Source organism: Musa acuminata, chromosome BXJ1-9 (assembly GCF_036884655.1).
Source record: "Musa acuminata AAA Group cultivar baxijiao chromosome BXJ1-9, Cavendish_Baxijiao_AAA, whole genome shotgun sequence".
Classification (NCBI taxonomy): Eukaryota; Viridiplantae; Streptophyta; class Magnoliopsida; order Zingiberales; family Musaceae; genus Musa; species Musa acuminata.
In genome coordinates this window covers 15,921,673-15,942,597 of record NC_088335.1, presented here as the reverse complement: position 1 = coordinate 15,942,597, position 20,925 = coordinate 15,921,673, and the positions used below count along the sequence as shown (strand labels likewise).

Genomic DNA, 20,925 nt, shown 5'->3' with positions numbered 1-20,925 from the left:
CATATAAGCTCATCAGCAGCTATGACTTCAAGATTTGTTGATTCTTCAATGACCACCACAATATAATCGAATTTTACATATAAGAATCTTAAAATTTTTTCCACGACAAGATTGTCTTATAATGTCTCATTATTTCTTCTTAGTTGATTGACAATGATCAAGACTCTTATGAAGTAGTCCAAAATAGACTCCATCTCCTTCATCTTCAATGCTCCAAACTCATAGTAACATTCTTGAATGCTCCTTAGTTAAGCCTTTGATAGATCAAGAAGAGAGCCTTCTTGTCTCTTTTTCTCATGTCTCTCAAAGAATCCTTTTTACGATCCAAACAAGACCTTCAATTGGATGTTCTAATTTTCATAATTGTTGGTGAGATGAGGATAAAGGATGATATATTGATAGTCATCTTGGATAACTTGGCTCTAATATCATTTTATTAAAAATTAACCGAGTTACGCAAGAAGAATGATTGAGTAAAAAGATAAAAGTATATGTTTGCTTGATTTTGAATGTTTAAGCTTATATTCACAAAGATATTCTGTCCTGTATTTATAGGAGATGATAGTACAAGACTCCATCCATTCGTAAAAGATAAAAATTAAGAATTCTTTTAATTTTTTAAATGATATTTTTCTCTTCACAAGGTTTCTTGATAACTTCAAAATACTCAAAATATTATTCATCTTTCAAAAAGATCTATATTCCTTTTGAAGAAGACATCAAAATCATGAAGCTTCATGCAAGATGATTTAAGTAGGATCATCTCTGATTAAATTAAGCTTATCTTTAATAATCTTCACTGAGCCTTTCTAGAAGCTTCTAATCGTAAGCTACTTACGGAGGGAGTCTTGTGATTTCCCGTTTCGTGTGGATCAGTCAGTACTTGGGATTGAATTGAATGGAGCATGATTTCAATTGAAAAAAAAAGAAAGAAAGGGTATTCACTTAGCAAGAACGCCTGCTATACTTCATAATCACTCACACTTTAAAGCTGTATTTGAGGCTGATTAATGCTAAAATTTCCTCACATTTAGTTATGATCCTGCGTCTTAGCATACATACATAACTATACTTCTCTGTATCGACTAACTTGATTAAATGTAGTGTGATGAGGTCTGAGAGAACACTGGAGGGAGGTGATGCAACACATTGTTGCTACTTTCACTATCAAATAACAAGCACCACTGTGTCTTCCCCACAATCACAAACATATTTGTCCATCAAATGTTGCAAGAAATTTGTCATATTATGTTGCAGAAAATGAGAACCATGTGCTTTTATTCTCTTTGGTACAACAACATGCACTTTCCACACAGCTAATGGTAGCACATAGCAATGACATAGTTGATCTAAGAAAAAGTGAAAAGGTAGACCAAAATAAAAGCAGTCCCACGTGAATAATATTCTTGCACATATGGCTGCATAAACAAAGGGAACAGTATATACTACTTGCCAAGCAAAGTGCACAAACACATGGCACACACTATGTATGAGCCCATCCATCTCCCTTGTAATGGAGGCTCCTCCTTGTTCTCTTTATCCTTGGTTGGTAAATGGAAGTCACTGGAGTTGGGTGGAAGCTTTGACAAGGCGTTTCTCTACCTAGAAACATGGCAACTTGTCTTCACAAGAGGGAGGATATGTTGAGCTGAAAGTGAGTGAGGAATAATGAGGCATGTAGTGATCACATGCTATGTCCCCTGTTCCTGCAATCACAAGACACACACCCTCCTCATCTAGTCTTCCACTCCTATTTCTACACGCCTCACACCCAAAACTATACACCAAATGAGTCACAAAATACACAAACCTTGGATAACTTCAAAAGAGAATTGTAAGGTCAGTTTATAGCAGAGAGGGTTGAGCAATGGCGGTGGCGGGGGCAGGAGACGATGTGGTCGTTGGTGAGGCCGGCGGCCTGCATGAAGGAGTGGACGACGGTCGGGCCGACGAACCGGAACCCGCGGCGAACCATGTCTTTGCTGATGGACTCCGATTTGGAGGTCTTAGCAGGGATTTTTCTGCATGACCTGTAGCTGGTGGAGATGGGCTTGTGGTTGACGAACCCCCACAGATACTTGTCCAAGGACTCGAACTCTCTTCTCACCTACTCCGATACAGTCACATGGGTTGCATGATTAGAGAAGACAAACAATTGATGACCCCAAAAAGAAACAAAAGAAGAGAAAGCTCTTCTTGTTCACTGATGTTAACATCATTTTCACTAGTATCTGCATGCATGTTTATTACCAAGTAAATCTTCTTTCCGGGTGAAGAATTCTAGCCGCTTGTTATCTGCTACTTTGTTATTAGATATCAGCATATTTTTAGCGTAAGTGTAGTTTGGTTAACAATGTTTTTAGCTGGTCAGATACAATATGATAGCAACTTTACCTCATCCATGGTTTTATTATACACAACAAAGGACATTTTTCTTGGATATTCTTCTTTTTATTGTTTGATTAGGCTGAATGTTGTGGCTTTTTAGAGGCAAAAATGATGCAAACGAAGCCTATAAAGCACACAAATCAATCAACAATGTGGTTCTGTAAACAAACTTCCGTGAAGAACAAAGCTGGATGCATGTCGATCGTAGAAGAAAAGATACCTCTAAGATTCTGTTAGCATTTGCCACAACCCCTCTAACTCTTCCCAAATCCAGCCCGTGTTCCACACTGATTGAAGCCATCTGCCTCTCTGTAAACTTGGAGACCGTCCATGCGTCAAATTCAGCAAATGCTGCCCTGCGATCACAGATCAAGTCATTTAATACAAGATTTCATAAGCTGCCGAATACTCTCTTTGCTTCTTACCTGAACCCATTCCTTTTCTTCAGTATGGCAGTCCAATCCATCCCAGCTTGAGCACCGGTTAGCACTAGCAACTCAAACAGCATTCTGCAGAATTCCCATTTGCGTGTAGTTAGCCTCTGAGTAGAGAGATTAAACTAGAGAGTTGTGGACACGCGATAAGGAGGAGATCATGGAAGCTCACCTGTCATCGTGGACCGGAACTCCCCACTCCTCATCATGGTAAGCAACATATACATGATCTACAGACATGAAATAGTAATCAAGATTCGCCCTGCATCAGAAATATATATACATCACATGAAGTTGATACCTGAATTTGGTGTTATGAAGCAGCATTTCTTCTCCTCATGGCCGCTCGTGCCGTTGCCGGGATGGTCAACGGAAACCACCATCTCTTCAAGCTTAGCCGCCGTCCGTCCGTAGTGTGCGACGCGCAGCTTCCTCTGCGCTTGCACGAGCGCGGCATGCTCCCTCTGCGCAGCTGCAATGCTTCCAGGAACTCTGTCGAACTCAAACGCCGACGAGAAGTCGATCGAAACCGCCACTTGGCTCCCTCCGGCGGATTTCTTGGGGTTCTTCCTCACCATCGCAGCCGACTTGATGGGGACCTTGGGCACTACGGGCTTTTCAGTGCTGGAACAGAGGCCGTTCGGCTCGTTGCCTCGGTTGGGTACGATCCTCGCCGGCTTCGACGTGGGAGACGGCGGTGGCGAGAGCTTAGGCAGGGCACCGAGGTTACTGTCACCAGAATCGACATCAAAGCAGGCAGCAGTTTTGGTGAACCATGTGGGCAAGGAGGCCGACTTCTGTAGGGGTTTCTTGAGCGGCCAGCCGGCTTCCGACAGCGTGACGCGGTTGGAAGCCGGCTGCAGGACCGGCCTTCCGTCAATCTCGGCCACCGCTGCGTGGTCTGACTTGATATTTGAGCTGCACATGCTATTAAGATGCGTAAGAGATGGTTGAGATGTACAGAGAGAGTTGGAGAAGGGATGGGAAGAAGCAGCCCAAAGGGAGTATATAAAGAGAAGGGGGGGAGTGGGAAAGTTGGAGACGGGTAAAGTGCAGGGTGTGTTACTTTTTAATTATTTTTGATAAAAGTTGTTAGGATCATTAATCACCCAATTAAGATCCTTATCATCTTTCCGAATATTCAATTAAAAATATTTTTGTAATACTTATTCTTCATTTAGGTTTGTTTCACACATCTCCATCATCAATCCAAGAGCAAAGTCTATTTTCAATAATTATATTTAGGAAGCTCTTTTTAGCTGTTGAATACCCGCGGGCGTAGGTTCCTTACCAAGAGATGCTTATCTCTCCCTCTCTGTGGACTAAGTGATCTTAAAGACTCATTCCTGTTGGCTTTGGTTCTCCTTGGTGCCAAAGTGCAGCAAGCTGTGAAGTGGTGGACAAGGAAACTCCATCATTCTTCTCCCTCCTCTTTCTAGCTGGCAGGAATCTGCCTCATTTTTGTACCTCAAGCCCTTCCGACTTCCCAGCTTGGACATGCATGGCTGCATGTGCAGAGGTATATCCACCTGCATGTAAAAGAAGCATGGATGGCAAGCATCATTTGCGATGGTGTGCATCTCATCTTTGGATGGTCACGGTGCTGATGGAGGTCAATGGCCGTGGTTGAGAGCCATCCATGTTTCATGCAACTAGTGTGATTCGACTGGGGCATGTCATGGTCTTTTTTCAGAGCTTTGCGTGCGGGAGATGACTTTGCAGTTGGAAGTAATTGCTACTACCCACTTGAAGGAGATGCAAGATGGGGATTGTGGCTGTCATTGTTGCTTTGAGCCACCGACTTCAATCGGCCTCCCAAAGCCATCTCACTCTCTCTCTTATGTTCTTATCTATACTTAATGTGTATAGGAACCGGTTGAGTGTTAGAGTTGCTACCAATCCATTTCCCTCGTGCACATCCATCCATCCATCCATCTAAATACGAGATCGATCCAACCAAAGCTGAAGCCCAGGGTCCTCCCACAGAGGGTGAGCTAATAATCTACGAGAGGTGACCGATGTGGAAGCTTCTTGTTTGCATGTCCCTTTATCCCTCCACTCTCCAATATGTTCATATCCTCTTCAATGGAAAAAAAAAAACACCATATACAGTCTCAAGAAAAAAAAAACGAAAAAGAAAGTGATAGCCCGAGCGTTCTTCCTCATCTTCAACTTGGATTTACAAAAGTAAAAGAAATCGCACCATCCTCTCTGATATAGTCTGCGCAGTTAAAAGAGATGAATCCTGAAGAGAGAGATATGATCTACCATCCAACCAACAATGTTTTGGAGGTAGAAGAAAGCATGACAATTTACGAGCTTAAATCAAAACAGTGGTGACGGATGTTGGAAAAAAGAGGTACGATAAAGAAGAGAATAAAACCCACTATGGAAACAAATAACAAACACAAGATCAAGAATACTTTAGGAAAGATATTTAGGTTTGAAACGTGTATAAACACTTTCCTAAAAACGATATTTGCACCCTCTTCTCAATAAGATTGCTCTGGGTTTGATGCAAATAGTTTTAGTGGATATGACAAGCCTTTAGAAGATCTGTATTGAGCAAACAATAAAGAATCTTCAGAAAGGAATTGGAGAATGTCTAACTCAATCACTTGGAGAGTAAAGAAGAAGAGCATGAAAGAAAATTATATCTGTAATTTACCCTCAAATAGCTATTTATAGATATTTTCTCAAAAGACATAACCTTTGAAAATTAACCATTTTCTCAAAAGACACAACCTTTGAAAATTATAACTATTTTCTCAAAAGACACAAACTTTGAAAAATAACTACCAAAAAATAAAAGAAAACATCTTTTCAAATAAATCTTTTGAAAAGAAATTCTTAATTTGAACAATTTATAACAATCCTCCACTTGTTCAAATTTAAAATTTTCTCCAAGTGATTGAATAGTATTTATGAATAAAGTAATATATCTTTCGATTTGAATATTACCTTAGTGTAAGCATCACAAAGTGAAGTCGAAATCCCAAATAGCATAAAAGCTTTGAATTTGTTATTCCTCATGACAACACCAGTGATACCACACACATAAATACAACATTCTTGTATTCCTCATAAAATCTCGCTTAGTCCTAATATGGCCTTGGGCTCATCCAAGTTCATGAACTTTTATGAGAGAAACTCCAACTCTCAATCGAAGCGGCACCACTTCTAAGTTCATATAGGTGAAGTTCTTATAGTATCTTTGTCACTCTTTGAGATATTTGTCCTAACTTGACTGAACTTCATTAAGAGTATAATTAACTCAACCCTCATTCGGTGACAACCAGCACTTTAACATCTTTAGATGGGACTCATAAAATATTTCAAAGTGCTGAACCACTCCACATATCAATGACTTGTTATTACCCTTTGAACTCTTCATTACTCATTTCATAATGTTGAGTAGAGTTGCTATCATTGGTGGATCTTTTATTCAAGGAGTTTTAGCCCCATTCATTTTGATGTTGATCTTACAACTTCTCTTGTAAGAGGTTTGGTGAATGGATCAGCCAAATTCTCACTTGTTTTCACAAATGTGAGTGAAATAATCCCACTCTTGATTAATTTCCTCACATAATCATGTCTAAGACTTATATGTCTTGACTTTCCATTATATATTTCACTATATGCACAAGCTAAAGTGGCTTGACTATCACAAAGTATAGAAATTGAATTCACACTCTTAGAAGTCAATGGAATTTCTAATAGAAAGTCCCTCAACCATTCAGCCTCCTTTCCTAGAGCAACAAATTCCGATTCCATAGTTGAGTGAGTTATACACGTTTGTTTCTTGCTCTTCCAAGAAACAGCGCCACCTCCCAAGGTGAACACCCAACCAGTAGTGGATTTGTTATCTCAAAAACTCGATATCCAACTTGCGTCAGTATATCCTTCTAAAATAGCAGGAAATTTTGAGTATTGTAGGCCATAATCTTTGGTTCGTTTAAGGTATCCAAGAACTCTTTCAATAGCCTTCCAATGCTCTATATTTGGATTGCTAGTAAATCTACTCAATTTACTAACTGCAAATGCTATATCAGGTCTTGTGCACTGCGTTGCATACATAAGACTTCCTATAGCACTTGAATATTCTAATTGAGCCACTGTTCTTCCAACATTCTTGACTAATTTGATACTTGGGTCAAATGGGGTATTTGCTTCTTTGATTTTTAAATGACTGAATTTCTCCAATACTTTCTCTATGTAATGAGTTTGACTCAAAACATATCCCCCACTATTTCTTTTTACCTTGATACCTAGTATAGTATCAACTTGCCCAAGATCTTTCATCTTAAATGTTGAAGATAGAAACCTCTTTGTTTCTACAATACCTTTTATGTTGTTGCTCACTATTAGCATATCATCAACATAAAGGCAAACTATCACCATATAATCATCACAAGTTTTGAGATAAACACATTTATCTGCAATATTATGAACAAATCCATTAGAAAGAATTATTGCATCAAATTTCTCATGCCATTATTTTGGAGCCTGCTTTAAACCATACAATGACTTAATAAGTTTACACACTTTATGTTCATTTCCCGGTAGAACAAAACCTTCGGGTTGTTCCATATATACCTCCTTATCGAGGTCTCCATTTAGAAATGCCGTTTTGACATCCATTTGATGAACATAAAGATCAAAAATTGATGCTAAAGCAAAAATAATTCTAATAGATATGATCCTAGCCACAGGAGCATATGTGTCAAAATAATCTATTCCTTCCTTTTGTCGAAATCCTTTAGCAACTAACCTTGCTTTGAACGTTTGGAGAGTACCATTTGTATGATACTTCCTACAAAATATCCATCTACAACTAATAGGTTTTGAGGCAAAAGGTAAATCGACAAGTTCCCAAGTATGGTTTGACATAATAGAATTCATCTCATCATTAATAGCATCTTTCCAAAAAGCAGCAAGCCATAGCTTCTTTAAATGTTTTAGGATCATCTTCCACTTGTAAAACAAGAGGAATTGTTTTTAATACTCTCTCGTTAGTTCCTTCTACTAGGTAAAAAGAAATACTTTGAGAATCAATCTCATCCGATCTTAATGTTTTTGCTTTTTATACACGAGTGCTTCTCCTTAATTCATAAGATTGCTCTCCAACCTCTTGTGAACTTGATTGATATCCAATCAAAGGAATTTTAGGTTGCTCACCAACCTTTTGAGATTTCTTCACTAGTGACTCTTCACTAGTTGGAGGATGAATATTATTACTAGAAGTCAATAAATGTTCAAAGAACTCCACATCTCGAGATTCTATTATGATATTAGACTCCAAATTAAGAAGTCTATATGCTTTGCTATTTGAGGTATAGCTTATAAATGCACATTTGATTCCTCTAGGTCCCAATTTTGTCCTTTGAGGATCATTATTCTTACAATATGCAAGACACCCCCACACTTTAAAATAACCAATGTTAGGTCGTCTTCCTTTCCATAACTCATATGGAGAGATCTTATTCTTTTTAGAGGGAATTCTATTTAAGATATGACATGCAGCCAATAAAGCTTCTCCCCACAAATTATAAGATAATTTAGCATGTAACAACATAGCATTAATCATCTCTAGATAAGTTCTATTTTTTCTTTCTGCTAATCCATTTTGCTCAGGTGTTCTAGGTGCTGAACATTCATGAATTATGTCATGTTGTTCACAAAACAAGTTAAATTCATTAGGAAAGTATTCTCCTCCTCTATCACTTCTTAAAGCTTTAATTTTCTTCCCCAATTGATTTTTAACTTTTGCTTTATATGCCTTAAAAGCATTAAAAGCATCATTTTTATGTTTCAACAAGTACACATATGTGAATCTAGACATATCATCTATAAAAGTAATAAAATATCTATTACCATCTCTCGTTAATATGTCATTTAATTCACATATATCAGAATGTATTAAATCTAACAAATTAGTATATCTTTCAACACTTTTAAAGGGTTTCTTCATCATCTTTGATTTAACACAAATTTCACATTTATTAATATCATCAAAATGACAATTTATTAAGACACACTTAACCATTCTTCTAATCATCTAATTCCAATATGTGCTAATCTATCATGCCATAATGAATAAGAATCAACAATATAAATAGAAGCAATATCTTTATTAACTTTAGAATCATTGTCAACAATAAATAATTTGACCATTCCCTCAGCGGAATAGTCTTTTCCAACAAAAGTTCCATTACGGGATAGAATTAACTTCCCGGATTCAAAAACAGATTTAATTCCAGGTTTGCTAAGGAGATTCCCACTCACTAAATTTCTACTCATATCCGGTACATGAAGAACATTAGTAAGAGTGACTTTCTTACCTGAAGTGAAAGTGAGTTCCACATTTCCCTTGCCAATCACCTTAGAACGAACTTCATTTCCCATTTGAATCTCTTGCCCTTCTGTGACTTCTTTGTAAGTCTTGAAGAGTCCCTTATCATAGCAAACATGACGGTAGCACAAGTATCGTACCACCAACCAGAAACCTTGCTAAATATGGCATTCACTTCGCTCACCATAGCGATTATATTATCATCTCCCTCAACGGAGTTGACTTTTGGTTTCTGGCCTTTTTTTAAATCTGCAATCCCTAGCAAAATGACTAGGTTTTCCACAAACAAAACAGCCTCCACTCTGTGGCTTCTTAAATTTTCTTTGATCCCTTTTGGGGCCAAAATGATTCTCCTTGTTTTGTTTGCTTTTGTTGGAATTCTTAGGCTGATTCACAACATTTGCTTTTATATTACAAAAAGAGTTCTCACTCTTATCTCTTATCCTCGATTCCTCCTCGATTCGAAGATGTTTTTGAATTTGCTCCAAAGTAATATCCTTGGAATCATGCAAAATCTTCTTCCTATACCCTTTCCAAGATGAAGGCAACTTGGCTATTACAGCCCCTACTTGAAAAGGTTCAGGAAGTTCAATTTTTTCAGCCTTCAATTGATTAACAATGACCTGCAACTCATGTACTTGTGCCAAGATTGGCTTGCCATCCACAAACTTGTAATCAAAATATTTAGAAATTAAAAATTTCTTTGTACCTTCTTCCTCGGCATGATATTTGAATTCCAAAGCATTCCAAATTGCTTTTGCAGATGGTTCCACCGTATAAAGATCATAAAGCCGGTCCGAAAGAGCATTGAGAATGTGTCCTCTACACATGACTTCATCTTCATTTCTTTTCTTTTGTTCAGCCTTGATTTCATCGGTGTCATCGTCGGTTGGATCAGGAATTGGTTGAAGATTTGGATCAAGCACATAGAAGATCTTCAAAGTAGTCAACATGAACTTCATCTTATCTTGCCAACGGGTAAAATTCGTTCCATCAAAACGATCCAAACGAACAAAATCTTGATTCAATAATTTGATGATATTTGTAGCCTCCATAGTGAATTTGAATAAACTCACAAGATATCGTTTTTAGATTGTTGGAAAAAAGAGGTACGACAAAGAAGAGAATAAAACCCACTATGGAAACAAATAACAAACACAAGATCAAGAATACTTTAGGAAAGATATTTAGGCTTGAAACGTGTATAAACACTTTCCTAAAAACGATATTTGCACTATCTTCTCAATAAGATTGCTCTGGGTTTGATGCAAATAGTTTTAGTGGATATGACAAGCCTTTAGAAGATCTGTATTGAGCAAACAATAAAGAATCTTCAGAAAGGAATTGGAGAATGTCTAACTCAATCACTTGGAGAGTAAAGAAGAAGAGCATGAAAGAAAATTGTATCTGTAATTTACCCTCAAATAGCTATTTATAGATATTTTCTCAAAAGACACAATCTTTGAAAATTAACCATTTTCTCAAAAGACATAACTTTTGAAAATTATAACTATTTTCTCAAAAGACACAAACTTTGAAAAATAACTACCAAAAAATAAAAGAAAACATCTTTTCAAATAAATCTTTTGAAAAAAAATTCTTAATTTGAATAATTTATAACAACAGATCTCTAGTATAAAACATTACGATAGTTTCAACTCCAAAAACACATCCATTCTGCAACCAACTTCCATTTAATAGTAAGGAGACATGCCATACGACTCCAATTTAATAGGACCATGCTCTCAAGTCAGATCCCCACTTGGCGAATCATGCAAACAGCAGATCAAGTGTTAATTAATCTTGCTCAACTATGAAGATTGAAGAATGTTTCTCCACAATGCAGTTTTCATGTGACGAAGCGATTAAAAGCTCAATCCATCCAGTGATCTATCTGTCTTTACCTTGAAACCCTATTTGCTGAAACAAAAATTCACCATGATCTCTTCTCCCTAAGCTTAAAAACAAAAGGCACCTGCGGTTCCTTTTTCACATTTTATAGGCGGAGATATGAGATTTATTTATTAAAAAAATCTTTGAAAATATGTCTCAAGCCTAACGAGAGTTATATTTTGACCGGATGTAAACAAACAAATGAGATAGTGAGATAGTGCAATCAAAGAAGGATTGATATATGCAAAAGGATGAGTACCCATCCAACCTAGAAATTGAGGGTGATGATATAAAATATAATAAAGATGTTAAAAGACGGAAGGAACCACCTTAAAAATTGCATCAACGTTATGTATCGAGGACGTGCTATCCCACTTTCGAAACATAAAAGTCGACGTATGCCCTTAGGGAAGAAAAGAAGAATTTGGATATCTCATCAACCTCTCTTTGTTGTCTTTCTATTTTAAGCAGCTCGTAAGAGGTTTGATATTTATTTTCGAGTTAATTATTTTGATTACTCGTAAAAAGTGATAGAGGGGTGTGAGCGGAGGAGACACACGACATTATAGACACAGAGGAGAGGCGACATCCACAAATCGCGACCAAAAAATGATCCCTAGCGCTTAAATTTAGATTTTTTTAATTTTAAATAATCAAAACCTTAAAAACACACCAAAAAAAAAAGGTTTTGTAGTAAAATTATAAACCTTACTGAATCACTTTCGGCTTTTGTTGAATCGAAAAGAAAAGAAAATGAAGAAAATACTAGAGTTTTTTTCGCTGTAGTTTTACGTTTCCTTTTCCCTTTATTCCCACAAAATAAAATAAAATAAAATAAAATAAAATCTTCATTTTCAAAATAATAAAAATAATCCTCAATCTTTTTTTTTTCTTTTTTCCTTAAAAAAAAAATTACATCCTCCCCTCTCCCGACTTTTCAAATTCATCGTATTGAATCAAACCATTTAATCTAATCGAGACGGTTGAACCAACTCAAGAAACACACTACTACTACTATGCGGACTAAAGCCCGATTTCTTGTTCGCATAAACATAATATGCGGAAACTTAAAGAAAGCAGACTCGCCGCTGCCGTTAAAAAGTTTCTCTCCCAAATGGGGTTTTGGTCTCCTTCTCTGCTGCGTTTCTTCTGCTAATTCTTAGGCCCAGAGGAAAGGTGGGCGCAAGTCGCTGATTCCATGGCGCTGGTGATGTCTTGGTTAATTTGTGTTGCTCCTGTTGGACCATACTTTTTCTTGGTGCTTGAGGATTAGGGTTCAAGGGATGCCGACGTTGGCATCTGCTACGTGACTCTTCTTTCGGCGTGGGTAACTCTTCAAAATGCTTCTAGTTATCCATGCGTATGCAACAATGTCCATTTTGCCTTGATGCATTAGAAGAAACTTGTTAAGAGTCGTATAACATGTTAGCTTATCAAAATTCGAAAGACTTGTGTGATACAACCGTCGTTATAAAGCTAAATATTACGATTTGATGGTATCTGGGGATTTCATCACATCTGCTTAGTCCATCTCAGATTTCCAAGGCCGTTTAATATGTTGTAGCAGGAGTAGATTAATATGTTGCCGAGGCATCTCGAGGCCGTTCGGTTGTTATAGTAGAATTGTATTAGTAGGTTTGTCAAGGCATCAAGTTCTTCATGCATATCATATTTAAGAAAATTCTGCAGTGTATAAAAGGGGCAAAGTTGGGCATATAATCCCATGCATCAGGAAGGAATTCGAGGTTCCGTTTGTCTCCCTGCTCGAGCATTCATAGGTTATGTGGCCTGCTCGCCCAGGCTACGATTTACTACTGCTTGCATTTGTAATCCTACTTTCCTGAATTGGATCAATTTTATTCTACTTAATGGTGATTTGTCTAAAAATGATGTGCACGTGCGTGAATAAGCGCACAAACACACGGCACACTGCACACACACTATTAAGCTTGTTCCCCAAAATGATGTACCTCATATTGTACATCCTTGAAAATGATATAGTTTCAGAAATTCATGGTTAGTTAACTATTATGTGGGCATGTAAAACAACTGAAGTTTGTAACAAATGTTTGCATAATGATTTTCAGCTCATGACTGGTGATCTGAAGTCAGAGTAATATGGTTTTTTTCTGATGGTCCATAATTATGTCCGATCATACAGTCAACATTTGAGGATTAAGTAATTCAGCACTGCACTACTCTTCTGGAGATCCCTACCTCATACTCTTTGTTCTCTTCTTTGTTGAAAATTTTCTGTTGCCATCATACTCTGTGAGTAACCTTGTTACATCATGATTGATAGCGGTTTCTATAAGTGCTTGACTACAAACATTTCACTCACAGGTGTTACATGTTAACAACAACAACAAGAGCGGTTTCTAGGCACTGATTGCAGCGGAATTTTGAAATGGGAGTTGCAAATAAAATTTCTTGGTTTCTTAAGATGAATCCCATCGGGAAGGTAAGTGATGGCAAGATCTTAAAATTCGAGATCATGTAATTATCCTATTTTATTTTCCAAATGTTCTGGCAGGCTCCTGTATTAGAGACACCTGATTGTCCCATTTTCTAAACTACTGCAATTGCTCGTTATGGTATTAGGAGGTTATATGCTTTAAGATTTCACTCAAACCTTATGCCTTTCTGTTCATTCTTCTTTAGTGACACGCTCGAAGGCTGACAACCCTCTTTATGGTACTTCACTCGTTGAATACGTAAGTTTTTTAGTTTTAATAACATCTTTGGCTTCGTTTCAATGTGATTATGTAATATATCTGGCCATGTGATTATCAGGCTCATATTGAGCAATGGATTGACTTCGCTCCAACAGAGATTGCCCCAAGAGTTGGATTTGGACCTTATCTTGCTGGGTCAGTTTACGAATATTGTCTTGCATTGTACCAACTATAACTTTACTCTCTCAGACTGAACAATGGTCCTTTTGTAGGTTGAGGAAGCTGCCATATCTTCTTTGAAGAGGGCCCTTGGTGCTTTGTACACTCATCTTACGTCAAATATATCTCGTCGGCCATGCTGTTACTTTGGCCGATATTTTTATGATTTGTAACTTATATATTGGATTCAATTGAATCTTCATTAAAAGTTTTACCTCTGAGTTTCCGAAAGATACTTTTGGACCGTGGTTGATCAACCAAATTTCTGCAAGGTGTTAGGTGAGGTAAAGACCTGTTCCATCACAAAAAAAAGCCTTCTCAACTGAAAGAGTCCCCAAAGCCTAAGGTGCAAGAACCCATGGAAGAGGAAGATGAGGTGCCCAAACCCAAGCCAAAAATTCCTCTAGTCCTGCTTCCTCTCAGTAAGATGATATTAGATGAGTGGAAGAGGCTTTATTCTAATACGAAAATGAACTTCCGTGAGGTTGCTATCAAAGGTACCTTTCCTGCTTTTGTCTGGTTGTTAAACTCTATGCAATGATGATCCTTTGTTTGCCGTAGAAAGAAGATAGTATTTGTTATGATAGTGAAACCGATGTCATCTTCTTGGGGAAATCTGAGACATGATGGCATCTTTCATCATTCAGTTTCTGCTGATAATGTGTGGCGCCTGTTAGTTAAAAGAACTGTATGCGCTATTTTTTTTTTCTGGTCTATGCTAAAATTTCAGAAAACTCCTGTTTCTTTTTGCTGCTTATATGTAGATCTTTGAATGAAGAGGACCTTGACAGGAAGTCGAAATTTGACAGGAAGTTAAACTAATGCTACAACAGCCAGTTATCTTTGTGATGATCAGAGGCCCCATTACAGAGTTGGCCCTTTTGTAGGAACATCACATGATATTCTCACTTCAAGACTGAAGCATGCTTTTTTTCGTTTATTAATCTAGATTGTTTTAATGTTGTCTCGCATAGTGTAACGATTTTGTTATGTATGACTTCAGTTTCTGGGATATGTACGACCGACCCCGAGGGGTACTCACTGTGGTTCTGTGACTAAAAATACATTCTTGACCCTGAACAAAGTGAGTGGTTTCCTCCAGCGCATGGACTTTTTGGGTCGGAAATGTGCATTTGGAAAGATGCTTGTCAATGCTTGGGAGCCACCGTAGAAGGTAAAGGGGCTGTGGCTCTTCCGGGGCGAGGAGATCCCACAATTTGTGTTGGATGATTGCTATGACATGGAGCTAAGGTTAGAGATTGCCGATGAAGCACACGAGGAGCGAGTGAACGGAGGACCAGTAGTCATTTGAAGGCGAGGCCCTGTCGAATGCCGAGTAAAAAGTCCTCCATCCAGTCTGGCCCAGCATAATATTAGTAGTAGTTACTATGACTTGTATGGCATTGCTGAGCACTGTCTTGAATATTTTTGAAATGTGATATTTATATGTAATTGTCTGATGATAACTACTTTTTTTTTTTTTAATTTATATATTTCTATCTGAAATTGGAGACTGCTGCTACCTTTATTCAAAGATCTTTTCGTCACCACCTTGGATTACGCAGCAGATGCACACTATCGATTCTTCTTAAACTGTGATTTTAATTAAGACATGTATAAATACACTTACAAGCCTGTTTTATGGAATAAGCAGCAAGATAAACAGTGTTGTAACCAAAGCCAACACCAAAAGAAGACTTTTATATTTATTACTCACGGATGAAAGCAAACCAAACCGGTTAGCTTACGGAATATCGATCATATTTCTTGTTCATTATACATCATAAGAAATGACTTGTTCAGTATTACAAGCAACTGGAAAACATAATTTCTTCTCTATACTGAAACGTAAATAACAAAAAACCTAAACAAAGAAAAATTGCCACTAAACACCTAAACAAAAAAACAAACAGAACTGATGGGAGAAATGAATCGCTTACATGAAAACAAAAACACTTTTCAATTGTTGAAAATATAAGACTAGTCAACACCAACCCTTCAAGTGTTAATTGTCAAACATATAAAATGCGTTATAACAAATTTTGTCCACATAAATGTAAAGCATATCCCTATGGTGATTATAATCATATACAATATAATATCTATCCTAAAAGGGCATTATGGTTCTAAAGCTTAACAAAAACCGCACTGAACCAAATTAATCTCAGATCTGTATGGTTTTGGATATATAACTAATAGATTGGTTCAGGTAAAAACACTTACCATTAATGGTGTGAGAACTACAACGGATAGACAGGACATATAATATATTAAAAACTTATTTAATTTCATTAATAGTTGTTGTTTGATACATACAAATGACTTACAAACAGCATATTTAATCATACAACCAACTCCATAATTTCGTCAGTCATTCTGTTGACAATAACCCAACCGGTGATAAAAATTAGGCTCACTATGTACTCGGAAATTAACTGTTCCGGACAATCATATAACTTTTTAAGTAATTTATTCTGAAGGAATCCAACATAAACAGATATCTAAAGTTTCCAACTAATCACACCAGTTAACAAAAAAGAGGGTCGAGAAACAGTTAAAAAGTGTCACACAGTTATCAACAATCATAATGTCAGTAAATTAATCACTGAAGAGAACCATATTTAGTTAATAATAGCCATGTTGCAGGTAAAAATATCATACTAAAATTAGTATTGAGCAATGCTTTTGCCGAATAATCACTTACTGTCATAACCAAAAGCTAGAATAGTGAACACCCAAAAGATTTGTAGTGAGTCTGTCCACCACATCATTTCTGATCGACGACACTCGATAGAAAACAAGGGAGGTAGCTATTAAGCTGCCCCCAGAGGATCATATATAGAAAACGCATAGCAGCACTGATGACTGCCACTCTTTTTTATCGGCGTCCATGAGCTCGTTGCATGTCATATGCTCCCCAAGAACCATGGCCAGACCCAGATCCATACTGAGGACCAGCATCCGTCACTCCAGGAACCTATAGTTTAGAGACGGTTCAAAATCATAATTCTATAATATTAAAAAAACAAGCTACTTTGGAAAAATGCTAAAACAAAATGCAACGCAAAATCATACAGGATTCACGCCATAGCCAGATGGATACGGATTTGCACCATAATTGGGATCTGGATTGCCATAATTTCCACTATAAACTGCACCTGTTGATCAAAGAAATATAGCTAGTTAAAATTATGCAAGTTTTGCCGCAAAGAGTAATGTATAAGCAGGCAACAAAATATAATACAAGTGCAAATTGTAAATCCTAATGTATTGAAAAAAAGGTTGAAGATGAGAAGTCCTTGCTGGGAGGACTTGAAGAACAGAAGTCCTTGTTGGGAGGACTTGAAGAACAGAAGTCCTCTTTGAGAGAGCCTTAAATTGCCAGACTAACATGTGTGCATATAAACTTGATTATTTCTAGAAGTCCTTAGGAGGTCCATTCTAGAAGTGCTTGGATTATATTTTTAAGCTTTGGCTATCAATTAAATTAATTGGCCTAGTGTAACTGATATATATATATTTTTTATTAAACTTTAATGCAAATATCAGTGCAACAGATTAATACCAAAACCACCACAAACATCGAAAGTGCAAGCCAGAAGACCCAATGAAATATTTACCATAGTTAACTGACAGAAATGATTTTAGGTACTTAATTAATGCAAATATGTACAGGGCAATGGAATTAAATTATTATGGAATACGTTGATACAAAAACATAAACAATTTAGGTAACTAAATACTCAGGCACCTACCTTGATTCCCAGCAGCTGCTGCTGCTCGTGCCCGTTTTTCAGCATTAGCGACCTCAGCTCTTAACTTCTCAACCTCACGTGCCATTGAAATCAAATTCTTCTCCATAACTTGCCCTTGCTCATAATTCTCTGCATAACCCTTCTTCTCATACTCGATAGCAGCCCTATATGTCATTGTTGTTCAAAAGATCAAAAATACCATTCAAGGATAGCAAAAAGGGAGAAGTAGAATTAATAATGGCAGGTCCATGGGCATATATGGGCCTCATTGTCAACTAATTGGCAAGGCTTCACAAGATGGGCCTGTTGAACACGGAGGTCACTTTCAGGCTCATTGTCAGCTCCGATGAGAGGTAACAGATATACAGGGTAAGTTTCATTCATGGTTAACACCTGATGGTATTCCTCACCTTTTAAGTCCTTCTCAAGATTTTCAAATAATTTTCACAGTATTCTGGAAACAGTCAAAAGTCTATCATATCTCTTTTATGTAATTGTGAACATCCAATATTCAAATATGTACACTAGACAAAAATTGCTGACGAACAAAATATTTCAGTAAAGCAGTAAAACTCTTCTCAGAATCAATTTGGAGCTAACTTTGACAAGTTACCAATTGTTTACACAATCAGAAAAACCTATCAGAAGTCTAATCTGAAAACCTTGATAACCAATAAACTCCAATATTGCATATGATTCAAATCTGAACAGCATATATTAACCCACTTCAATCTGTTCTCAAAGTTGATGACTTTCAAGTTGGGTTTAGGCTTAAAACCAAGTTGTCATTAGTTTCATAAATATATGCTTATGCAAATGAAGCACTAAGGTTATAAATGTCTGTTGCACCATGGCAGGATGTCTGAGGCAAGCTTAAGTTGTGCCTTTATAACATTGTTAGAGAAAACATTTGTAACCCGCATCATCACTACAAGTTATATTTCTTAAGAGGGATGAGAAAAGGAATGAACAAACAAAGGCCTCGATCTGCCATAGGAGAACTCCTGAGTACCCTTTATTTTTTGAAAAGTGCTTTAGTGGCCTGCAGCCATTGGATTTAAAATCCCAGGTTGCTAATAAGATGTTTGTTATGGTATGGACTAGTATCAGATATTGTCAACATTATTCATAGTAGATTACATATTAATTATATATGAGTTAATTCCATTGCTAAGAGTTGGCTAAAGAGCTGAATCATTTTTCACTGAGCCATGAATGAGCCAAAAGGCGTTACTTGTGGCATTGTCCAATTGCAGCAAAAATCCATATTGGTTTTATCCCTTAAGAGGCACTGACTTCCAATCACTTTAGCCCAAGTATACCCGTTTGCTACTTCCCAACACATGTCAAGTACCTCAGAACATCTTAAACCCTTGCACCATTTACTCTAATTTGAGTAAGTACATCACATATATGCAGAAATATAGTTACCTAATACCTAGAATGTGGTGCACTTTAGACCAGTGTATAGATACGAGTAAACATTATGCCACTTAGCTTGTTTAGTGATTTGTCATGGCCCATGATATTCACTTATTTAGGTCATTTATTACATTTGATGAGATCTAAAGTCTAAATAGCTAACCATGTATCAAAATGGATCAATAAAATGGTCATAGAAATTTTAAAACCATATATTTATTTTATCATAAATGGTTCAATGTTTCCTTTAGCTTTCTTGAAGATATCTAGAGTAACAATGCTTATGGAACTATTACCAAAGACATTAATGAGACAGTATTCCAATTTTTGGCATTTTGAATGGATTACCACAATGACCTAGGATGCAAAAGTAGCATGAATCAGGAACAAGAACCATATTGTGACAAATGGTAGCATGATCCAGGAAACTACACATAAAAGACTTCTATATAGTTTCAAGACATAATAAGAATTGGTTTATATATATATATATATATATATATTGTGAAAGTTTTCACTTGTATGAATGGTTGTCTGCTTCTCATAAATGTTATATCTGATGATAATAGATTATCGAAAACACAAAAGGATAAAATTTTAACAATATAAAAGTACATATTTTGTGTGTGCGTGGATATGTCATGTGCTACTTATAAGATTTTCCATGTCTACAATTCAGACTTTTCAGTATCATAGTTTTTGTAAGTTTTACTCTATTTCAATTATATTGGATAAAGCAACTAATTTTTTACGTGGAACAAACAAGTGTGGTTAGCAGTAGAGATGATGAGCATGTTTCATGAATACTACCTCACCCGTTGAGTTTCCTGCTTGATGGCTTCAATTTCAGCTTTAATCGCTGGTGCCTGTTGCAAATCTGCCGAGGCACGAGTCAAGTCCTGGGTAACGGCCTGAACCTGACCTGTCAGCTCCTGCCTCACCGCATTGAGCTTCTGTATGTCCCCACGGATCTGTATCAGCTCCCCCCTCATAGCCTCCGCAGCTCGCAGCTCCGATTCCAGCTTCATCGACTTCTCATAAGTCTACTCAATTTTAAGGGGCATTTTGATTAAAAATAGAGCTTGATTTATTTTCATCTAAAAACAAGAACCTAGGGATTGCATAGTCCGTGCCTCACGAAGCTGCAGATCCCTGTCGGCTTGCATGGAGGCGACGGCGTGGGACATGCGGCGGATCTCGTCCTGGGCAGCGTCGAGCTCCTGCTTGAGGGCGACGTGGGTGGCGGCGAGGCGCTGGTTGTCGGCGAGAAGGCCCTGGATCTCCTGGTGTTGGGCGGCGAGGCGTTCCTCGATGACGGCAGGGTGAGGGGCATGGCCACCGCGGAGGCCGAAAGGGGGGCCGTCTCTCATCTCCTTGAGGAGGGCGGCGTGGTGGATCGGGCCGCGCCCGCGGCCGCCGAAAGGGGGAGGCGGCACATCGTGGAGCGACGGCGGCGGGCCCTTCATGCCGTGCTGCGGCATACGGCTCCTCCCCGACATCGTCGACGAAACCCTAGCTTCCGATACGGAGATTCGAGGGTTTTTAGAGCCCAAAGAGAACCGTGGAGGCGAAGTGATCGGAAACCAGTGGTTACCTCGTTTCTCCCCAGGGACTTGAAACAAGCCTTCGCTGTGGGGATCTTAACGCTGTCTGATCTTAAAGCATGTATTCATTACACAGGGCGTATAGAATTAGATGGCTCGTAGGAACGCTCTGTCGGATGCGGATTACTGCACGCAATAATCCGTGTCAAGATGTACCGTATATAATTGAATCAAACTTGTGTT

General features: G+C 37.7%; 2 protein-coding genes and 1 long non-coding RNA gene across 7 annotated transcripts; 1 reads left to right on the top strand and 2 right to left on the bottom strand.

Moving 5' to 3' along the window:
- Positions 1–1,227: 1,227 nt before the first annotated feature.
- LOC135593380 (uncharacterized) lies at positions 1,228–3,813 on the bottom strand. Of its 2 annotated transcripts, XM_065083364.1 has the most exons (6): positions 3,124–3,813; positions 2,995–3,052; positions 2,814–2,897; positions 2,609–2,744; positions 1,811–2,107; positions 1,228–1,706 (listed from the first exon to the last, which is right to left on the bottom strand). In XM_065083364.1, the coding sequence occupies exons 1-5, from the start codon at positions 3,746–3,748 to the stop codon at positions 1,841–1,843; spliced, it is 1,170 nt and encodes a 389-aa protein (XP_064939436.1). In that variant the 5' UTR covers positions 3,749–3,813; the 3' UTR covers positions 1,228–1,706; positions 1,811–1,840. The 2 variants fall into 2 exon arrangements, with proteins under 2 accessions (XP_064939436.1, XP_064939435.1); XM_065083363.1 differs by having other exon boundaries at positions 1,228–2,107.
- An 8,357-nt stretch (positions 3,814–12,170) lies between these two features.
- On the top strand, positions 12,171–15,432 carry LOC135593379 (uncharacterized). 3 transcript variants are annotated; one of them, XR_010479561.1, is made up of 6 exons: positions 12,171–12,390; positions 13,411–13,528; positions 13,729–13,781; positions 13,861–13,937; positions 14,015–14,458; positions 14,965–15,432. It is a non-coding gene; the product is annotated as an uncharacterized LOC135593379 (long non-coding RNA). The 3 variants fall into 3 exon arrangements; XR_010479560.1 differs by having other exon boundaries at positions 14,726–15,432; XR_010479562.1 differs by lacking the exon at positions 14,965–15,432 and having other exon boundaries at positions 12,171–12,394; positions 14,015–14,175.
- A 1,135-nt stretch (positions 15,433–16,567) lies between these two features.
- On the bottom strand, positions 16,568–20,871 carry LOC135593378 (protein FLX-like 1). Of its 2 annotated transcripts, XM_065083362.1 has the most exons (6): positions 20,733–20,871; positions 20,272–20,650; positions 19,949–20,181; positions 17,717–17,880; positions 17,037–17,119; positions 16,568–16,938 (listed from the first exon to the last, which is right to left on the bottom strand). In XM_065083362.1, the coding sequence occupies exons 2-6, from the start codon at positions 20,635–20,637 to the stop codon at positions 16,840–16,842; spliced, it is 945 nt and encodes a 314-aa protein (XP_064939434.1). In that variant the 5' UTR covers positions 20,638–20,650; positions 20,733–20,871; the 3' UTR covers positions 16,568–16,839. The 2 variants fall into 2 exon arrangements, with proteins under 2 accessions (XP_064939434.1, XP_064939433.1); XM_065083361.1 differs by having other exon boundaries at positions 20,272–20,809.
- Between the last annotated feature and the right edge of the window lie 54 nt (positions 20,872–20,925).